Source organism: Myxocyprinus asiaticus, chromosome 12 (assembly GCF_019703515.2).
Source record: "Myxocyprinus asiaticus isolate MX2 ecotype Aquarium Trade chromosome 12, UBuf_Myxa_2, whole genome shotgun sequence".
Lineage (NCBI taxonomy): Eukaryota > Metazoa > Chordata > Actinopteri > Cypriniformes > Catostomidae > Myxocyprinus > Myxocyprinus asiaticus.
Genome location: NC_059355.1, coordinates 22161790 through 22179951, shown reverse-complemented (window position 1 = coordinate 22179951; position 18162 = coordinate 22161790). Strand labels below are relative to the sequence as shown.

Genomic DNA, 18162 nt, shown 5'->3' with positions numbered 1-18162 from the left:
TGAATAAGGTTTAACATTACCCAAAATTCAGATTAATGCAGATATATGCCAGCTGTTTTAAGATTTCTAGAAACTGGAATATTGGTTTAATCTGGTTATGGCAATCAGGTTAATGCATTTATATGACACTTCTGTTATCAAAATAGTCTGTAGAGCTACATCTAAAATATCTGTGTTTACTAAACTAAATAAGATATCTTATGCTGTATGTTTCTTGTCTTTGGTTACTACTCTTGCCTTGTTCTCTGAGGCGCATGTTGAAGTGGTTGGCGACGGGGGTGTTGGTGTAGGAAGTCACGGGTTTGAATCCGTTCTCCTCTGCCCACAGGATCAGAGCCTGAGGTCCTGCAGGCAGCTGCTGCTTCACTGTCTTTGACACCTGCATTAGCCTTTCAGTGGCTTCAGTCAGACGGACAGTGTCTGAAGTCTGAGAAGGACAGAAGGGAAAAGCAGGATATCAGATTCAATTCACATACAGACATACAAAGGAATACAGTCACAAATGCTCATTCTTTGTTTTAGTTTAGAACAGAGAAATTAATAAAGGGTCAGAAAAGAAATACAGTGGTTTATACAACAGTTAGTTCTAATCATAATGTGATTGGAAAAAAGGTGTTCCAAGAATGCAGATATTTAGTCTAACAGTGCTAGGACATTTCACTATTGTAGCACCTAGAGTACCAGGCTGCATTCCACTTCACTATTAACATCCACTCGCTAACTCCCCTAAGCGCTTCCCCTCAGAGGAATCCCCAACGCCATTTTGGAAGTCCGTTCCACTTTGTACTAACGACTCATGTCGAAGTGAGGATTATTATTTCTCCATTTTGAGAGGCAACACAGGACGGATTTTAAGAAGTGCTTACCTCCGTGTATGCGGTTCATCATTGTTGAGGATTCCCATGACATGTGAGTTTCCTGTTTGGGGTTTCGCCACGCGGAGACCGCATTGGAGGATTCAGATTGCCCGCAGTGTGATTTGATGAATGTCAGGACACTCCATGAAAGGCTTGCCTCCTTTGGAAGGATTCAGTCAAGCCACGTGCTCATGCTGGCCACATGTCTGCCAGCACAGTGCAGCCGTGTGACTTGTGGTAGGCCGGCGCGGACGCCGAGGAGATGGGAGCTGAGCAGCAGGCCGAACTTCGGGTCTTTCTGTCACTCTCCCTGGATTCGGCTCGACGTTCTCCTGTGGAGATTACACATGGGCATTTGCGTCCTAGTCCTGAGGCACGCACAGCAGTTTCCTTCGGCACTGAGGACGAAGACGCCATATCTACGGTGGTGCTGGTTTCCGAGGATTTTGCCACCGGCCAGGCTGAGGCCTTGCCTCCTAGCAGTCGGATTTCAAGGCCCTCTGTAACTTTTACAGAGTTGCTGGAGGTTATTACACTTGCAGTGGAGAAACTGCACCTGGACTGGCCGGATGAAACTCAGTCGGAGGATCGTAAATCCTTCTTGGATGACTGTTTCTTAGCAGGCCAACACTCAACTACACCTTGTAGGCCACTCCCTTTTTCCCCGGACCTCTATCGGGAGATTTCAAAGTCCTGGGATCTTACTCGGTCAGGATTACAAACCAGTCGGCCTCTGAGTTTTCTAATGTGTGTCGAGCTTCCGACCATGGATATACTTAGGTCCCGACGATGGAGGAGACACTGGCAGCCCATCTCTCTCCTTCTTCAGTGACCACATGGAAGTCAGAGCCTACTCTTACCTCAAAGCCGTGCAGGATGACTTCGTCCTTGTCGAACAAGGCCTACCTGGCTTCAGGTCAAGCGGTTTCAGCTTTGCACACGCTGGCAGTTTTGCAAGCCTACCAAGCCCATTTTATGAGAGATTTAGATGATGGAGCTGGGCAGGATGCTGAGGCCGACATGGAACTACGCCGGGCTTCTGATTTGGTGCTGAGAGTTACCAAACACATTGCTTGTGCCGTTGGTTGGAATATGGCAGGCCTTGTGGTGGTGGAATGCCATCTGTGGCTTACGCTCATGGGTATTTGTGACAAGGACAAGGCCTTCCTAATGAACGCTACTATGTCACAATCAGGGCTGTTCGGTGATGCAATCCAGTCGGTGGTGGAAAAATTCTGTGCTGTAAAAGACTGCCGCGTTTTAGCAGATGCTTCCTTGCAGAGAGAGAGAAAAGCCAGTTGCAGCTCCAGTGCATTCTTCGTTCAGCATCTTCGCAACATCCCACCTGAGAGCGGCATAAGGCGCCGGACGAGTTTTGCACCCCCTCAGAGGGATTTGGGTCCTTGTTCGTTACCGCCATCATGGGCGTGTCCGCTTAGGCATTTGGATGTTGGCCCGGCCCCTTTTAAATGGCCGGCAAGACACCAGAAGCAAGCCTGACGGACTTGTGGTGAAACTAAGGGTGAGCCCCTAATGAAACTGGACCGTTTCTCTCCTGTTTCTCTCCTGTTTGCCCTTCAGGCAGTATTGGGATGAGTTCGCCCTTGCACATGCCTCGAACACCCGGCCAGAATATGGTTCAGTTTCCCCCCGCAGCTTGCGCTGGGGAGTGAACATTAAAAAAATGCATCCAAAATACAGCCTCTGTATCCATGACCAAAGGTCTCGAGACATGCATAACAGAATTCGATGTTCATCAAGCACAAGTGTACTCAAAACACACAGTGAACATAAGCACCACACACTGTCCCCCCATAAAGAACGTTGGGGCCATTGTGGCAAACCAGTTTCTCAAATAAACATTACTCCAAATGTTCACACACTCTTCCCCATTCAAAATACCAGGGAAAAGGTTTATTCTGTCGGCATCCCTGCTGTAAATGCATTTCAGGGCACTCATCATTTATGTCTGAATACAATAAAAGCAGAAACATAATTAAATCCCATTTAACCAGCCACAGTTGAATGGAATTTAATGCAAGGAAGGCCCCCCTCCGCTCTGCTGCTGGTTGTGGGGCAGTCGTCAAAAGTAAGCCATGCACGCCATCTAGTGGTCACATGTCACTCTACAGGTGAGAGCCATGCATTAATTCATCTGTCTGCCTGTCTAGCAGCTTGGTAGCAGTTGCAGGCCATTTTGAACTGGCTACTTTGAACGATAGAGCATGATTATGTCATTCAATTCAGACGGGCTCTGCCAGTATTCAATGGGGTTATTCCAACAGACGTTTCTGTTCGGGAAGCCCTGTTTTTGATTTGGGAAATTCCCTCTCTCTTAGAAAAAGGGGCAATAGAGGACATTTCCCCTTTCCCCGAGAGAATGCAGCTTTTGCAGATGTTATTTTCTGGTCCCGAAAAGAGACAGCAGCTTGCGTCCCATTCTGGATTTGAGACATTTGAATTTCACCCTAATGAAATAACAATTCAGAATGCTGACACAGAAACAAATAAAGTACAGCTGGGGGACTGTTTTGTGACAATAGATTTGAAGGACGCTTATTTCCATATTCAGATTGCGCCAAAGCACAGGCGTTTCCTCAGATTCACTTTCAGGGACAAAGCATACCAATTTTGCGTCCTTCTGTTCAGACTTGCACTTGCACCACAAACTTTCACAAAATGCATGGATGCAGCTCTGACACACTTGAGGTTTCAAGGCATTTTTAATTATCTCGACGATTGGTTGGTGTTAGCTCACTCAGAGACTTTGGCTGCCCAACATCGAGATGTCATTCTCAGCCATTTGAGCAATCTAGAGCTGTGTGTAAACTTAGACAAGAGTGGCCTGCTGCCAAGGCAACAGACTCTATTTCTAGGAGTGGATCTGGACACGCAGGCAATGCAGGTTCGCCTGTCTCCGGCTTGCATTTGGTCATTACACCAGTGTCTAGCGATGTTCAGAGTGGAAAGTAATCTCCCTGCGAGAAAATTTCACAGGCTTTTGGGGCTCTTTCCCCTGGACATGTTGCATACAATACCTTTTCATTGCTGGATGAACTCCACAAAGGGACTTAAACCACTGACATATGAGCTTTGTTCCTTCAGAATGACGTGTGGGTGCTACCAAACTCTACTGCCATGGAAACGGACCCGCCTTTTGATATCTGGCATTCTGTTGGGACAGGTGTGTAGCCGCAAAGTGATAACAACAGATGCCTCCTCCACAGTTCGGGGCGCTGAACATGAAGGTCATCCAGCCTATGGAGTCTGGATGGGCTAGCTGGAATATTGGCACATAAACTGCCTGGAGATGTTCACAGTGCTGCTGACGTTAAGGTTTTTCCATCCGGCGATTCAGAACAGCCATGTCCTCATCCAGGCAGACAACAGGACAGTGGTGTCCTACATCAATCACCAGGGAGGGGTGTGCCCTCATCCATGCTGAGTACATGTTCTGGGCCGGTTTAACTTGGGGGTGGCTCTCCTGTCCTGACACCCAGAGAGTGGACATTACATCCTCAGATTATGGAACAAATCTGGAGAAAGTTCGGCAGAGCAGAAGTGGACCTGGAGACGTCTCAATGTCCCCTCTGGTTTTCCCTTTCACCCCCGGCACCACTGGTCATCGATGCGCTGGCACATCAGTGGCCGAGAGCACATCTTTACGCGTTTCCACTGATCAGTCTGCTGCACAAAGTTCTGCAGAGGGTTCGAGAGGATCGGGTTCGGCTTCTGTTTATGGCACCATATTGGCCATCTCAAGTATGGTTTTCGACTCTGGTCTCTCTCCTGGAAAAAGGGCGCTCTTTTGAATGATGGGTTATCCCCCGCTGTGGTTGATACCATTCTAAATGCTAGAGCTCCATCAACGAGGAGGCTATATACGTTTAAGTGTCGTATTTTTGCTTCTTGGTGTACAGCGCAAAGTGAAAATCCAGTTCACTGCCCTGTCGGTAAAGTGCTGGAATTTTAGCAGGAGCCCCGGCAACGCTTAAAGTCTATGTTGCCGCTATAGTGGTCTCTGTTATCAATGGAGTTTCTGTAGACATTCTCTTGTCTCTCACTTTATGCATGGGGTACACAGGCTTAGACTTTTCATCCTGTCCACATTCCTTTATGGGATTTATCTGTTGTTTTAGAGGTGCTCTCGGGTGCTCCGTTCGAGCCCTTGACAATAGTTTCTGATAAGTTTTTGACTCTTAAGATGGCACTGCTAGTGACATTGGCATCATTTAAGAAAGTCAATGATTTGTCTAACTGTGTATGGATTTTGTGCCAGGGTATTCAAAAGTTGTGTTAAGACCTCGTTTGGCAATTTACCCAAGGTTATTTCTACGTCATTTCACTCGCAGACCATTCATTTTCAGGCTTTCTCTCCTCCCCAATTTGAGTTGGAGGAGCATGAAAGGTTACATATGCTTTGCCCAGTTTGGGCGCTGCAAGTTTATGTTGACCGTACTAGCCAGTGGCATAAGTCAGAGAAGTTGTTTGTGTGCTTTGGTGGCTGCAACAGAGGTGTTTCTGTGTCCAAGCAAAGACTGTCTCATTGGCTTACTGATGCAATTTCAAGTGCTTACAAAGCACGCAGTTTACATTCACCCTGGTATTCGAGCCCGTTCTACGAGGAGCATGGCATTCTAATGGGCTTTGGCTAGAGGTGCGTCCTTGGAGGAAATTATGGTGGCAGGGTGGTCCTCTCTGCATACATTTGTAAGATTTTATAATCTGGACAAGGGATTGACTCCTGCTTCCCAGGTGCACTCTGTTGGAACAGGAGTAAATTCATAGTTCCTTTTAATTCAGATGCTTTAGCTCGCTTGTGCGCCACTATATGCTTGCCACACGGGCTTAGACAGTTGGCAGCTACTGTTCGCATGGCGTGAATGTATTTGTTCCCACAGCGATCATATGCAGCTTGAGTTCTCAGAAAGGGAACGTCTCGGTTACATATGCAACCTTGGTTCCCTGAGGGGAACAAGAAACTGTGTTGCTGGCCATACTCTCTAGCAGCTGCATAGGCTTGTGCCTTTTGACTTGATGGTGCGAAAGCGAGCACCTTTATGGAGCCTGTGACGTAGCTCCCTAGGGGGCGTCACTTAAATGCCATCAGCCAATAAATTGCCATGATTGTATAAGGGCTTCAGACCGTGTGACACTCGGACGGTGTCCCACAGCGATCATATGCAGCATCTTGTTCCCCTCAGGGAACCTAGGTTACGTACGTAACCGAGACGACATAAACAGTATGCATGTAAACATCACTTACAGTACTAACCTCTTCTATGTAAAGTTATAGCCAATTTTACAACTTTGTTGCCATGATGTTGTAATGTCAACAAACCCTAAAACGACTGTAAAAATGATTATTTAATCAACTTTACAGCTCAGATAATACAGTTCTGTGTTTTTATAAAATTATAAGCATCACATTACTGCCTTTAAACCTCCAAAAATTGGCCACATTCACTTCCATTCTAAGTACCTCACTGTAACCCATAATTTAGATTTTTACGTCAAAATTAATTTTTGTGGTAATCAACATTTTGCCACAAATGCTGTAGATTGAGCTTAACTTGTATTGAAGCCAGAATATTCCTTTAACTGTAGTTCTGTCCAATGCCAAATTAGTTTCTTTAATCTTTAATGGAGCTATTTACAATGAGACTCTTTAACAATATGCTGTGGTTCTTGTTGGTTCCATTTACCATAATGTGATCTGTTGACAACTTATCTTGAAGCTCAACATATTTCTGCAGCTCTGACACATTCAGACATGCTGCATCTATATGCCTGCTTCTGACAGCCAATGACCAATTTAGCAGGTTTTATTCATGTGAGCTTTGATAGGTCAGATTTGCCAGATTACAGAAGAATTCTACAATTGCTTATTGTTCTCTGCTGATAGTGAGAAGAGCAGTTGTCCCTCATTCCCAGACTTGTTTCCCACAAATTTCTCACAATCACTCATAACAGGTTGTTCTGTACAGTGCAGTTGTGCATCTACAGTTAATACAGCTGACTTTTTGCTCGATATCTATACTTTTAATTACATCACACCTCTTTATTGCCTTGCTGCTTGGTGTTGTCTACTGTATTGCTTTGGTGTCTTATGTATTGTGTATGCATTTAAGATCAACATATATAGGAACAGTATTGTACTTGTACATGTGGCAATAAAGTACTCCCCTTTATTCTACTCGCATCCATAAATTATCATTTACAAACCTTAAAACACTTTATCTGCTCGCTGATAATTTTGTTTATTTGCATGTGTTATCTGCATTGTTTTCAATAAAGGAATTATGCAATTAAGGTAAGAGCACAAAAACGCAGAAAAAGAAAATGGTGCTGAATGACAGTGCCTTAAAACAGTGCATATTTCTTATGAGCAGCACATAAAAAAGCCCAAATATTTACCATTAAATTACACATTTTATGTGTAATAAACTTACACATAAAAGTTCTCCAAGAGCTGAGCAGTGTAGTGACAGTTGCATTGGTTTGAGCTCACAGTTTTGTGCTGTGCTATCTGAAACCAGCAGCCAGACGCTCCCATAATTCGTATTCTGAAGTGCCAGACCAATGCTAAAATAAAAACACTCAAAGGCTCTTGCTGGAGAAAAACTCACTACACTCCTCCTTCTGTTATTACTCCATCTGATGACAAGCCTCCAGACTGAGATATAGGCCCGGTTCAATATCAAAATCACTGAGGGTGCTTCTGAAAATATTGGGGGTGCTCTGTATAAAGTGGAGATGTATCATATAAAAAAAATGTTTTTTAAAGATGAAATTGTTTAAATGCTACTAAATCAACGTAAAGAAATATTCTTAAATGTACAAACATTTTAGCACCCTCAAACACCCCCGTAAAACCGGGCCTGCTGAGATAGATCACACAGTTCATTGGAGCAACTTGCTGTCTGTTGCACGCCCCTTCCACACAGTTTAAAGGGTAACCAGAATTACATATGGAGTTCAATGTATGAGAATACAGAATCACAAAACAAAAATGGCGGTGGCCGGCATGACCAAAATTTTATAGGAGTGATATTATATCACGGTAACAATATACAGTATATCACTATATATTATTTTTGGAAATTCAACCCCAAAATGTTTTATATATTATTTAACCATGTTGTGATTTTAATACTTAAAAATAAATATAGTTCATACTATATAGAAATTTATGTCATTGTATTATTTTTGGTATTTTATTTTTTAGATAGGATTTTTCAAAACAAATTAATCATAAGTCTGGCTTCAATGCAAAAACAGCTTCACATTATGTAACACATAAAAGAAAGACTCAAACCAGTACCTCATAATAAACCTGATTGGATGAGCCATGTTTGAAACTAAAGTATAGTATTTCTAGTATTTGAAACTAGTATTTCTACTAAAAAAACAATAATCTGACTCTTTTCTGAATTTCTTCAAGATGAAATTACATGTGAAGCAAAACTGAACTTAACTAGTAATATAAAAATATATGAAAAAAGAGATAACAATTAAACCATGTTTTCAGAGACTATTGATCTTAAATTTTTTGCACTTGTTTTAAGCATAAACCTCACTAAATATACAGTATGACTGCATTTGATTTATGCAGTACTGTTCACCGCAGCCATTTTTGCAGTGTAAAGAGCTGGTAGGAGCAATGAGGCATTTGAAGTCATTCCAGGTATAGTAAATACAGTACTTTGCACATAGCCTATATTTTTGTTTTTATCGATTTAAATCCCATACCACAATGTTCAGTTTGCCGATGACGCTGTGGGCTTTGATCACCCAATTCACAGACTTCTCACATTTCAGAAGCAGCACAACGTCACGATGGAGAGGAGCGCCACCATCCAGCGGTCTTAAATCCACGAAAACATCCACCTGGAATGCACTACTCAAAGAGAGAGAGAGAGTAAGAGAGAGAGAGACTTTTTTTTTTTTTTTTTTTTTTGCAGTTTTAACATGCTTTCTGTGTCTGGCCAATTGATTTAAAAAAATAAATTAAAAAAACTGGTCCATTTCCCAGATAAAAAAGCAGGACACGTGCAACAGAGCACATAACATAATGCTGAGATCCATCATGACATGCCTATCTTTAGATCTGTTTTTCATTTTTTGTCTCATTATTAGGCAACAGTGGGTGATATCAGTGGAGGTGGGGAAAGTTTTACCTAGCAGAGTTTACCAAAATCAACAAAACCCTAGTTCCTGCCTATCTTCAAATAAACTTTACAGGACTGGTGGAAACACAATGATAAACTAATATGACAAACACAGAGGGACATGCATGCACATTTACAGTATACACAAAGATAAACACCCCTCACAAAAACACAGATTTACACACATACACAGACTAAGATACTAAACACACCTATCTACAGAGAAATATCATGCAAAGTATGCACACCAAACACCAACACATTTATACATAATTTTTATGTGAAATGAAATATCTGTTTATTTGAAATGTCTCGACAGGCTTTTGGGTGTTGTAACTCTTCACTTTCAAATGAACAGCAGAATTATCATATGCTAAAATGATTATTATGATGATGGTTATGAGTTTCTAAAACATTTTGCCCAGTCATCTCACATGGAATAATGCTGCCTTCAAGTCGGAATGTCAGAATCATCTATAGGCTATAAGATGAGTTTTTTCTTTTAATATTGGTCTGATTTTTTTTTTTTTTTCCAGACTGCGATGAAAACTGACTGACCATTGAGATGAGCTTTTTGTCATTTTTCCTAAGTCGCTGCAGCTGCTGAATCCTGCGCATTGGTAGCACTAATCTACTGGCAAACACCGGCATTGGACATGTTGCTGATACACCCCACCCCCCACAGCCCCAAAAATTAGATAATTAAAAATAAATTGTTGCAATTCATGAACCTGAACTGCAATTGAATTGTACTGCAAAACATAAACCCGGTCTGTTTTTTAAAGTCTGCTTATGGCAGTTTGTCTTAATGTAGCCTACATTATTTAATATATCACTGTGCCTATTATATTTTCATGGCATTAAAAATGGCAGCGAGGTTCGGCAATTCGTTTGCACTAAGCTCATAGTAAAATCCCATAAAAAGACCCTTTACATACAATATTTTCATGTAGACAAACAAATTGCAATACCACACTGCTATTTTATTGCAAGGGTCATATAACAAAGTATTGCAATAGTTTAAATAAAGAAAAGACAGTGAGACTAGTATAACTGTTATTCTTAATGTACATGATTCCACATGTATTTATATCACTGTACCTTGTGTTATACAGTATTATTCAGGCATTAATCCAGGCATTATAAAAAAAGTTGGGTTTGGGAGTCCACTTTGAATATACTTGTAGCAAAATACATGAGCAAATAAATATCTACCAATGCACTTTACTAAAAAAATAAATAAATAAACAATTATAGATCCTCAAAATGCATCAACACCTTGGAAAGAACATAATGAAACTGTTATGCCAAATTAGGTAAATAAATGTTTTAACAGCATTAAATATATGAACCTCTAGCATTGTCAGCTGAAGGGTGCGGGCCAAGGAGCTCTAAAATACGTGCGGGCAGGAGACTGGTATAATTGTTTGTAGAACAGCAAGAGCGCCACCTACTATACAGGGGTGAAATAATTTTTTGTTTAATTTTTTACAGACTCGATGTGAATAGACATTCCATCTGAAGTTCGTCTCGCAAAATCGTCACGGATTTTGTGTAAACAGGCTCTTTGTTGTACTAGTGGTTTTGTCGTGGTATATTATATACCACGAACACACGTAAAAAGTAATACTGTTTCTTCATCACACCAGTTTTTGCATTTGCCATTTAATCAGTTAACCTCAGACAGAGAATGTAAGCAGCATGTGAAGGTTCCTGTGACTGTACAAAGCTTGTGAATATTAAATGAGCTAATAAAAAGAATTTCATGATTGATTGTCTGTTGCTAAACAACTTTCTGTAACATTCTAACACCGCATCATTTCACACTGTACACCTAATAGCACCACAATATGGGGTAAAAAAAGCAATGTTAACCCTTTCAAAGGCCAGGGTTAAAAGCAGTGCAAACCCCCTTACAAAAGTGTGAAATGTTTCTTTATAGAGCTAAAATCAGGGTTTAAACTAACAGTAACCCAGGGCTAAGCGCAGTGTGAAATGCCAAACTGTGGTTTGACTATGACTAAGAAACTTAGAAGAAAAAAGGAGTATTTGAAGCAGTTTTAGAAATTAACTTTTCCTTTAAGGGGCAATATTTGCCCCCTCGGATTTGATTTTCAGGGGCATTTTTTACCTTTATGAGGGCATTTGTATTATAATCATTTAAAAATGTATGTAAAATATTTTTTATGTAATCAATATATTAACATAGATTCTCTATCTGAGTGCTTCCATCTTATGTTTTATGCAATGTTATGTATACATACAATCTGTTTACGGTATACACTACCGGTCAAAACTTTTGAAACACTTACACATTCTTTATTATAATTATTTCACATTTTAGAATAATAGTAAAGTCATCAAAACTATGAAATAACATAAATAGAACTATGGGAATTATGTTGTGACTAAACAAAATCCAAAATAAATCAAAACTGTGTTATATTTTAGCATCTTCAAAGTAGTCACCCTTTGCCTAGAATTTACAGACATGTACTCTTAACATTTTCTCAACCAACTTCTTGAGGTATCACCCTGGGATTATTTTTAAACAGTATTGAAGAGTTCCCATCTATGTTGGGCACTTATTGGCTGCTTTTTGTTATTATTTGGTCCAAGTCATCCATTTCAAAAACTTTTTTTTTTAAATAAATTTTAGTTTTACAATGAAATAAATTAATATCGTGGCACAAATATATTTTTGCCTACAAAACTAATTTCAAACATTTAAGCATACGCCTTCAGATCAAAAGATTTTTAAGATCACAAGAAACATTTCTGTCAAGTGTTTCAAAACTTTTGACCGGTAGTGTATGTATTTTTTTACCCCCAGATTTTTCATTTTGTTTAATTATTTATTTATTTATTTATTAATCCACGTTTCTCCCCAATTTGGCATGCCCAATTCCCACTACTTATTGGTCCTCATGGTGGAGCGGTTACTCACCTCAATGTAGGAGGTGGAGGACAAGTCTCAGTTGCCTCCGCTTCTGAGATCCGTGCATCTTATCACATGGCTCACTGTGCATGACACCGCGGAGACTCACAGCATGTGGAGGCTCATGCTATTATCCGCAATCCACGCACAACTTACCACACGCCCAATTGAGAGTGAGAACCACTTAATCGCGACCACGAGGAGGTTACCCCATGTGACTCTACCCTCCCTAGCAACCGGGCCAATTTGGTTGTTTAGGAGACCTGGCTGGAGTCACTCAGCACACCCTGGAGTTGAACTCGAGACTCCAGGGGTGGTAGTCAGCGTAAATACTCACTGAACTACCCAGGCCCCTTTGGGGGCATTTTTAACTTTCAGTGGGATTTTTGCACCAAGTCCCCGTTCATTTCTGTCACTGATTTGAAGGCAGGATAATGGCCACTGACGGTATTCTACATGGTTCTGCAGGGGAAGTCATCATGGTTACTTGCGTAACCTCTGGTCCCTGATGGAGGGAACGAGACGTTGTGTCGATGTAGTGACACTAGAGGTCACTCTTGGGAGCCCGAGAAACCTCTGGTCTTTGATAAAAGGCCAATGAAAATTGGCGAGTGGTATTTGTATGCCACTCCCCCGGACATACGGGTATAAAAGGAGCTGGTATGCAACCACTCATTCAGGTTTTATGCTGAGGAGCCGAGACAAGGTCTGGCCATTTCAGCGGGTAGTTCAGCGTTGTGGCAGGAGGGACACAATGTCACATTCCCTCCATCAGGGAACGGAGGTTACGCAAGTAACCATGATGTTCCCTATCTGTCACTCACTCGGCGTTGTGTCGATGTAGTGACACTAGGGGTCCCTATACAAAATGCCGCAACTGGCTGAACTGTGTTACGTGAACTGGCGGTGTGTGATGGGCAGACAACTGTGTGTCTCGTAGCCAGCGCACCAGGCCAACACGTAACCTCCCCCAACATAGTTATCGAACATAGTTAGAGTGTCGAACGGCCCTTAGGGGACAAGTCGACTACCCAAAAGATAGAGACAGGCTAGCCCAGTCGTGGCCTCTTTTCCCCTTCTTTTTTTTTCACTCCCTAAAAAAAAAGGGGGATTATCCGACTGGGCCGACCAGGTCTAGTTGGGGGGTGTCCCTCCCTGCTACACCCCTGGTAGAATGGGCTCGTAGCCCTACCGGGGGTGGCACATCCTGGGCATGATATGCCATAGCTATGGCATCAATGAGCCAGTGGGCGATCCTCTGCTTGGAGACAGCGCTTCCTTTCCGCTGTGCACCAAAGCAGACAAAGAGCTACTCAGAGATCCTAAAGCTCTGCGTGCGATCCAAATAGATACATAAAGCACGCACCAGACACAGCAACGACAGGGCTGGATCTGCCTCCTCCTGGGGCAGCGCTTGCAGGTTCACAACCTGGTCCCTAAAAGGGGTCATGGGAACCTTGGGCACATAGCCCGGTCGGGGTCTCAAGATCACATGAGAGTAGCCCAGACCGAACTCCAGGCACGTTTCGCTGACAGAGAACACTTGCAGGTCTCTGAAGCCAGTGCTGAAGCGGTCTCATATGCATCAACCCGAACGGGGTGGCCACCGCTGAGGATGCCATATGCCCCAGGAGCCTCTGAAAGAGTTTCAGTGGAACCGCTGTTTTCTGTTTGAACGCCTTCAAACAGGCCAGCACCGACTGTGCATGCTCGTTTGTGAGGCACGCTGTCAACGAGACTGAGTCCAACTCCAAACCGAGAAATGAGATGCTCTGAACCGGGAGGAGCTTGCTCTTTTCCCGGTTGACCCAAAGCCCTAGTCGGCTGAGGTGTGAGAGCACCAAGTCCCTGTGTGTGCACAACATGTCCCGAGAGTGAGCTAAGATTAGCCAGTTGTCGAGATAATTGAGAATGTAAATGCCCACCTCCCTTAACAGGGCAAGAGCTGCCTCTGCGACCTTCGTGAAGATGCGAGGGGACAAGGACAGACTGAAAGGGAGGACCTTGTACTGATACGTCCAACCCTCAAATGCAAACCACAGGGTCTGTGTTGTGGTAGAATCAAGACTTGAAAGTACGCATCCTTCAGGTCTACCGCTGCGAACCAATCTTGATGCCGGACACTCACCAGAATGCATTTTTGCGTCAGCATCTTGAACGGGAGTCTGTGTAAAGCCCGGTTCAGTACTCGCAGGTCCAAGATTGGCTGCAACCCACCGCCTTTTCTCGGTACGATGAAGTAGGGGATGTAAAACCCCTTCAACATCTCAGCCAGGATCTTCGCGTGCAAGGTAGCAGTGTTTTCGTCCTTCAAGGTGAAGAGGATACCGCTGAACCTGGGCGGACACCTGGCGAACTGAATCGCGTAGCCGAGTCAGACAGTCCGGATCGGCCATCGCGACGGATTGGAAAGCGCAAACCACGCATCCAAGCTCCACACGAGGGGGACCAAAGGGACAATCTCGTTGGACATACTGGCGGGTGGGGCCTCGCGGCGGGGCGGAGCTCAAGGTGCCACACCATGTCGTGGCCATGCTGAGTTCAAGGACATCGAAGTACTTATCTGGCTCCTTGTGACCACCCCCGGAACATCCTGGGATGGGGGAGGAAGAGGCCTGTCCTCGTGACCCGTGGAGACTGTCACATCGGGGGTGGATTTGTGCCACAGCTGGGCGCTCAGGGGCGGGGAGACCACCGCTGGAGCGCCAAACCTGCCAAATAGAATGGTGGACGGTTGTCATGATGACGGCCGTGCACACCGGATATGTGACCCAGGGAACAAGGAAACCACTCTTGCTAAACTCTTGGATATTGCAGCCACTTGGGCATGCAGCGCAATTAAATGCAAAGGTAACAAAAGATTCTCCTCCTGGCCCTTGACCGGGGATAGAGTGGTCTGCTTACCAGCTCCAGAGCAGCGGGTTTCGTTGTCCCTGGGTCGCCTGTCTCAGGGACGCTTCGAAGCCTTTCGCGGGTTCTTGGCGGCCGCGAGACAGGTGGCATCTGCTTCCTGCCGTGGGCTCCACGCCGGGGCCGGGCCGCAGGGGCGGGCTGCGGCAGAGCCGGTGCAGTCACCGCAGGGGGACGCCCTTGGCAACGAGCAGACAGGTTGCGGGATCTTGAGCCGTGCTGGGGAAGGATGTGCTGGATAACCTCCGTCTGCTGCTTCACCACTGAGAACTGCTGGGCAAAGTCCTCGGTGTCGCCAGACTGGCCAACTTGGGAAATGGGGGCAGCAAGGAACCGTGCCTTGTCGGCCTCTCCCATCTCGACCAGGTTGAGCCAAAGGTGGCACTCCTGGTCCACCAAGGTGGACATCGCCCACCCGAGAGACCGCGCCGTGACCTTCGTCGCCCGGATAGCGAGGTCGGTCGCCGAGCGCAGCTTCTGCATCAATCCCGGGGCGGAACTACCCTCGTGCAGTTCTTTTAGCGCCTTGGCGGACTTGCAGTAGAGCCATGGCATGCAGGGCAGAGGCGGCTTGTCCAGTGGCACCGTACGCCTTGGCCGTCAGAGACAACGTAAACCTACAGGCCTTGGACGGGAGCTTTGGGCGCCCGCGCCAGGTGGCGGCGCTCTGCGGGCATAGTTGCACCGCGAGTGCCTTTATCCACCGGGGGGACTGCCGAATAGCCCTTGGCTGCTCCACCATCGAGGGTAGTGAGGGCGGGGAAGCTGAAAGATCGGGACCAGGCAGTAAAAAGTGCCTCCCACGACCTTGTCAGCTCTTCATGCACTTCTGGGAAGAAAGGAACGGGGACGGGGCGTGGCTTTGAGCAGCGCCGCAAGCCCAGGAACCAATAATTGAGCCGCGAGGGTTCAGGGGAGAACGGAGGGTTCCACTCTAGCCCGACTCTCGCGGCTGCCCGGGAAAGCATGTCGTCATCTCCGTGTCAGCCTGTGACTGGGCGACACACCCGAAGAGAGGAGCCCAGTTCTCCGATGCTGTGCTAAAGAGCTCATCACTTTCGCAGGCTCCGAATAAGAGGTCGAACTCGCCATGAGACGAGCCGGCGGACTCGTCCGGAAGCCCGATTGGGGCAGACGAGTGTGCTGGGGAATGGAAGGTCCGCGGGGGGATACCTGGCGGAAGCGGTCCCATTGGGGTCCCCAAATCGCCCCCAGTGCTAGCCGCACTGTCCTCATACCCGTGGGTAGAAGGACCGAGGCGGGAGCCTCTGGGGTGGCTTGCTTTCTTACGAAGGTAAGCCGCGACCGCATCGTTGCCAAGGACATGTTCACGCAATGAATACATGACCCATCCACGAACGCTGTCTCCACGTGAGCAGTGCCCAAACACGAAAGACAGTGATCGTGACCGTCAGAAGGTGAGAGATAACGAGCGCAACCAGGAATAACACACAAAGGAAAGGCATCTTTAAAAAGATGCGTCTTTAAAAAAAGACGTTCTGTGTGTGCCACTCTTTTAGAGAAATATACTCCTTATTTCTGCTGACCCGCCCAGGGGCATTCTCTGCAGTGCACCAGTGCAGAGGAGGCAGAAGCCGCTGAAATGCGCCGTCAGATCCAGCAGAGGTGAATGAACAGTCGTGGGAATTCAGCTCAGTGAGCATGATCGTTCGGCTCCGAAGAGAAAATCTGAATGAGTGGTTGCATACCAGCTCCTTTTATACCCGTATGTCTGGGGGAATGGCATTCAAATACCACTCGCCAATTTTCATTGGCCTTTTGTCAAAGACCTGAGGTGTCTCGGGCTCCCAAGAGTGACCCCTAGTGTCACTACATCGACACAATGTCGAGTGAGTGACAGATAGGGAACTTCTTCTTACCTGCTGGAGTTTGGTGCCTGAAGCTCAATGATGTGGACCTCCTGGTCATGATCAGGACCTGAAAGAACACACCCTGTAGATGGCTGAGGTTGAATGTAGCTGGCCAGGTAGTTCAAAGATAGGAACTTGTTATCAATCTTACAGGTCTCTGAGAAGACGGGATCTGAAACAAATTTTAGTTCAATTTAAGCAAAGAGTTGATGTTTGACAGATATGCCACATCTTCTGTAAATGCAATCTATGATCAGAAACATGAGAAAACGAGGAAAAATGCACAGAACAAATGGGAGCATTGTGTATGTGTGAGATCATTTAAACAGTAATAAAGAGCCTTCAATCAAAACTAGGGGTGCAGGATTGTCAATTTGTCATCTAGCAACCTCTATGCTTAAAGCGATAGTTCACTCAAAAATTTTAATTCTCTCATCATTTACTCACCCTCATGCCATCCCAGATGTGTATAACTTTCTGTCTTCTGCTGAACACAAACAAAGATCTTTAGAAGAATATTCAGCTCTGTAAGTGAATGGGTTCCAAAATTTTGAAGCTCCAAAATGCACATAAACACAGCATGAAAGTAATCCATAAGATTACAGTTAAATCCATATCTTCTGAAGTGATATGTCAGGTGTGGGTGAGAAATAGATCAATATTTAAGCCCTTCTTCTTTTGTTTTTGGTGATTCGCATTCTTTGTGCATATCGCCCCCAACTGGGCAGGGAGTAGAATTCATAGTTAAAAATTACTTAAATATTGATCTGTTTGTCACCCACACCTATCATATCGCTTTAAAAAATATGGATTTAACCACTGAAGTCGTATGGATTACTTTTATGCTGTGTTTATGTGCATTTTGGAGCTTCAAAATGTTGGGACCCATTCACTTGCATTGTATGGACCTACAGAGCTGATATATTCTTCTAAAAATCATAATTTGTCTTCTGCAGACGAAAGAAAGTCATACACATCTGGGATGGTATGAGGGTGAGTTAATGATAATAGAATTTTCATTTTTGGGTGAACTATCCCTTGAACTTTAGTATTTTTAGTGGTGCTGCTTTAAGGGAATTAATTTAAAGAGTTTTGGCATGTTGACAGTGTGCTATGCATTAGTGTATTAACAACAATTCGACTAGTTTTGAGTGAACCCACTGACTAGTTGATTTTAAAGACCTCAAGTTTTTAACCTTGTTTACATGTCCATATGGTGTTTTTTATATGCTAGAAGACATACCATGAGTGAAATCAGCAGTCAAAGCCATGGCTGAGCATTTTCGCCTTGGAATTGCAGTGTACCAAAGACAGTCTCAAAAATTCGGATTCAGACAGCCAGGGTTTCATATGTCACAAACCTAAGGAACCAATCCCGTCAACTTGCGGGGTGGGGCTTTCCATATTAATAGCAT

At 44.5% G+C, this 18162-nt stretch overlaps 1 protein-coding gene across 4 annotated transcripts in view; it reads right to left on the bottom strand.

Moving 5' to 3' along the window:
• LOC127449630 (transforming growth factor beta receptor type 3-like) overlaps nt 1-18162 on the bottom strand; it is a 228145-nt gene that overhangs the window by 49482 nt on the left and 160501 nt on the right. For all 4 annotated transcript variants that reach the window (XM_051713153.1, XM_051713152.1, XM_051713154.1 and 1 more), the window contains 3 exons: nt 16757-16919; nt 8610-8757; nt 238-427 (listed from right to left, as the gene is read on the bottom strand). In XM_051713153.1, the coding sequence (XP_051569113.1) occupies nt 238-427; nt 8610-8757; nt 16757-16919 (501 nt within the window). The remainder of the gene's footprint in view (nt 1-237; nt 428-8609; nt 8758-16756; nt 16920-18162) is intronic.